We start from the raw sequence: 2500 nt of genomic DNA, 5'->3' as shown, positions 1-2500 counted from the left end.
AACGAGAAGACCGTGGCTAGCTGGCCATTCCATTGAATCCTATGGGGCGTAAGCGCCACTTTGACATCAAATAACGTTACAGCTGAAGCGTTTTAAGCCTTTATATGAACATTTTCTATTGTCGGGGTACATACTACATTGTGAAATTGACATAATAATCTCGTAACTGTCTTATCGGCGGAGTAATTAACGTTTTTCGAAAGTCAATGCTAAAGTGTTAAAGGCGCATGCGTCCAGCGAGAGTAAAGCGTCGCCATAGGTCAGACTACGTGCCTACGTCACATGTACGACATCTGAGCCTGCGCAGGAGACCTATGACGGAATAAGAAGACCTAAAAAAACCGTTGAAATTTGCTTCCTCGGTCTCTGCTGCCGTCTACGTGATAGCTCTGTCCATATCTTTTACTGTCTATGCATTCATCTAGCACTGATATGGCCTTCATCTGGCCCTGATATGGCCTCCATCTAGCCCTGATATGGCCTTCATCTGATATGGCCTCCATCTAGCCCTGATATGGCCTTCGTCTGATATGGCCTCCATCTAGCCCTGATATGGCCTTCATCTGATATGGCATTCATCTAGCACTGATATGGCCTTCATCTGGCCCTGATATGGCCTCCATCTAGCCCTGATATGGCCTTCATCTAGCCCTGATATGGCCATCTGATATGGCCTCCATCTAGCCCTGATATGGCCTTCATCTGATATGGCCTTCATCTAGCCCTGATATGGCCTTGATCTAGCCTTCATCTAGCCCTGATATGGCCTTCATCTGGCCCTGATCTGGCCCTCATGTAGCCCTGATATGGCCTTCATCTGATATGGCCTTCATCTAGCCCTGATATGGCCTTCATCTGATAAGGCCTTCATCTAGCCCTGATATGGCCTTCATCTAGCCTTCATGTAGCCCTGATATAGCCTTCATCTAGCCCTGATATGACCTTCATCTGGCCCTGATCTGGCCCTCATGTAGCCCTGATATGGCCTTCATCTAGCCCTATTATGGCCTTCATCTAGACTTCATGTAGCCCTGATATGGCCTTCATCTGGCCCTGATCTAGCCGTAATCTATTTCTGACCAGGCTCTTATCTGCTGGTCTCCATCGCACTGTAATGTGGCTCTTATCTTAGACTTCATCTAGCCCTTATCTGGCCTTGGTCTCTCAGTAATCTAGCCCTGTTTTGCCACATTCTCCCTTCATGAATGATGGACTGATTAATTAGCCAATAAGAAAGCAGATTTACCAGGATAAGCTCGCCGTCATTGGTGATCTCCCGGGTCCACCCAGTCTTTGGGCCCTCCCCCTTTACCAGGGTTTGCTCACAGGTGATTTTACTGTCAGTCTCCCAATGAGGGGAACTCTGCAAGACACCAGAGAGGGCAAGTTAGCAATCCAGACAACTTCCTGTTGATGTTGAATGAGTGTGTGAGAAAAAGAGAAGCAGAGAGAGTAGAAGAGGAAAATAGAGAGAAACGGAAAGAGAAAGAAGGGTAAAGAGAGAGAGGGGAGAGGGGGACACATTGACACAGTTGTGGGAGAGAGAGAGAGAAAGAAAAATGGGGAACGGAGGAGAGGAAGAGAGAAGTGCAGAAGGGCACAAGAGAGAGAGAGAGAGGCAAGGAAAGAGAAGAGTGTGAGTGAAAAGGCTGAGAGATTGACTGGGAGGTGTTAATGTTTTCCACCCTCATTGTTGATGTTGAAAAATGCAGGCTGTTTGTTTTGGAGACGGACAATGGCAATGATATACAGAACTGTGTACTGAGACAAAGAGAGAAAGAGAGAGGGAGAGAAATATGGGAGATGAATGGAGAGAAAGATAGACAGAGAGAAGTATGAAAGATGGAGGGAGAGAGAGAGGGAAAGAGAGAGAGGTGTGGATGATGAAGTGGGGAGGAGGGAGGGAGGGAGGGAGGTAGAGAGATGTGAAGTTATGAGGAGCCTTGCTGAGGGAATATCAGATTGAAGAGGGGAAAATGGGTGAGGTAAGGGAGAGGGAGGGGTGCAGGGAGAGAGGGAGAGAGAGAGAGGGAGGGAAGGACAGAATGATAGAGTCCGACGTGTGAGACAGGCCCAAATGGATGGAGAGGGGGAGGAGAGTGAAGAGGAAAGAAAGATTGAGAGAGAGAGAGAGGGAGGGAGGAAAGAAGAGAACAGATCTAACGTCAGCTGTTAGACATCATCTCCACTGAGATGAGCGACGTGATCAAAACCCTCCACAGAGAAAACAGCTGACGGGCCAGACACACACTCTCTCACACACACACACACACACACACACACACACAGAGAAAGAGAGGGAGAGGAACAAACATACATAAACAAATACACACAAGCACAAACACACACCAATGTAAAAGCATGGCTACTGAGAGGAGAGACAGGCAGGTGCAGCTGCCACCTGAGCAGAAGGCCGTGGCCTAATCAGTCACCGTTACCTAGGAGATCCCCAGGACAGTGAGACCAGGGAGATTAGGGGTTACCATGGGGACATGAAAGA

The 2500-nt window shown here is 48.1% G+C and overlaps 1 protein-coding gene across 1 annotated transcript in view; it reads right to left on the bottom strand.

Annotated features, from left to right (window-relative positions):
- Positions 1-2500, bottom strand: part of LOC134081988 (cellular retinoic acid-binding protein 2-like) — a 10826-nt gene that overhangs the window by 1457 nt on the left and 6869 nt on the right. The window contains exon 3 of the mRNA XM_062537611.1: positions 1247-1363. Coding sequence (XP_062393595.1) covers positions 1247-1363 — 117 coding nt within the window. The remainder of the gene's footprint in view (positions 1-1246; positions 1364-2500) is intronic.

This window comes from Sardina pilchardus, chromosome 6 (assembly GCF_963854185.1).
Source record: "Sardina pilchardus chromosome 6, fSarPil1.1, whole genome shotgun sequence".
Classification (NCBI taxonomy): Eukaryota; Metazoa; Chordata; class Actinopteri; order Clupeiformes; family Clupeidae; genus Sardina; species Sardina pilchardus.
Note: the sequence above shows the minus strand (reverse complement) of the source record. Positions and strands in the feature narration are given on the sequence as shown.